At 62.7% G+C, this 1,338-nt stretch overlaps 1 protein-coding gene across 1 annotated transcript in view; it reads left to right on the forward strand.

Annotated features, from left to right (window-relative positions):
* The first annotated feature begins 398 nt into the window (after positions 1-398).
* SLC22A8 (solute carrier family 22 (organic anion transporter), member 8) overlaps positions 399-1,338 on the forward strand; it is a 20,507-nt gene continuing 19,567 nt past the window's right edge. The window contains exons 1-2 of the mRNA XM_010853962.1: positions 399-526; positions 1,253-1,338. Coding sequence (XP_010852264.1) covers positions 1,277-1,338 — 62 coding nt within the window. The 5' untranslated portion in view covers positions 399-526; positions 1,253-1,276. The remainder of the gene's footprint in view (positions 527-1,252) is intronic.

Genomic DNA, 1,338 nt, shown 5'->3' on the forward strand with positions numbered 1-1,338 from the left:
CTGGATGTACCCTGCCAAGAGGCACCAGGGAAGGGGAGCCGGTGCCCTGCGGCGTACTGTCCACTCACGGGCAGTAACGCTTCTCTCATTGGCTCTTCTCAGCTCTGATTCTTCAGACCATCAGCTCAGAGAAGCCCCGGGACCCTCAGGACTCAAGCCGGCCCCCCAATCCCAGCCCCCAACCCTCCCGCCCAGACCACCCAGCCCTCTGTCCTGCCAGCAGTCCCACTCGGCTCAGCCACGCCACCACCCTAGCCTCTATGGGGGCAGTCCTCTGAGGAAAGCTGGGCTTAGTGGGTCCACAACACCCCCCTGCCGGTGTCATTAATCCCCAAAGAAAGTCAAACATTAGCCCGGGCAAACCGCTTACGCCTTATATAATCCCCCCCGCCGGGGGAAGGCGCAAACTCAGCTTGTTGGAACTCAACTGCAAAACCACAGCAGCTGCCAGATCTGGGACAGAGCAGGGCTCCAGCCACAGCGACCACCAGCCCCACCAGAGGGAGCAGCCAGGCTCAGCTACCAGGTGAGGAGGGACAGAGGCCCACCATGCCCCAGCCCCCAGGGACCCCGGGAAGGCCCCAAGACCAGGCCCTGCTTCCTCGGTGCATCTGGCCAAGTCCCTTCAGCCCTCTGGGACCTGCTCGGGCCCTTTCAGCTACTCGGCTGTGGTGTGCCAGCCCCAGGAGACAGGCAAAAGCAGGAAGCACTGGGCTTGGGGAGACCTTCTCAACAGGCAACCTGGGTTCTGCCAACCCTGTGTGTCTGCTCAGGGCCACCAAGAATCCTTCCACTTACTCCTGACCTCCATCCTGGGTGGCCCACATCCAAGACCGAACCCCTTGGTCCCCATGGTGTGGCCTACACTGCCCCATGCCTGCAGCAGGTGTGACCAGGCTGGCTGGACACACACTCCAACCCACAAGTCCCCACATGCACATCTGAACTCACACAGTCGTGCCCTGACACTCCAGCCTCCCTGTGCCCATCTCTGCAGACACCACTCGGGACACACCCCACCCCTGCGACCCCACGTCTGTACACGCAGTCGGGGACATCTTCACCCACACCTAACTCCGTGGGTGCACACAGCTGAGCCCCACGTCCTTACAGACGTCCACATACACGGGCTCACTCACGCACCTGGGCTCACCTTCCCACCTGTGCTTCCACACCCATCCGCCTGCCCCCCACCCCCCATCACCTCACATGAACACATCCCTTTCTCCGGCCTGGTGCCCCCCGCCTGCAGCCCTGGCTCATCCTGCCCCGCACCATGACTTTTGCCGAGCTTGTGGACCGCGTGGCCAGCAACGGGCCATTCCAGTTCCTGCACAC

This window comes from Bison bison, unplaced genomic scaffold, assembly GCF_000754665.1.
Source record: "Bison bison bison isolate TAMUID 2011002044 unplaced genomic scaffold, Bison_UMD1.0 scf7180017864334, whole genome shotgun sequence".
Lineage (NCBI taxonomy): Eukaryota > Metazoa > Chordata > Mammalia > Artiodactyla > Bovidae > Bison > Bison bison.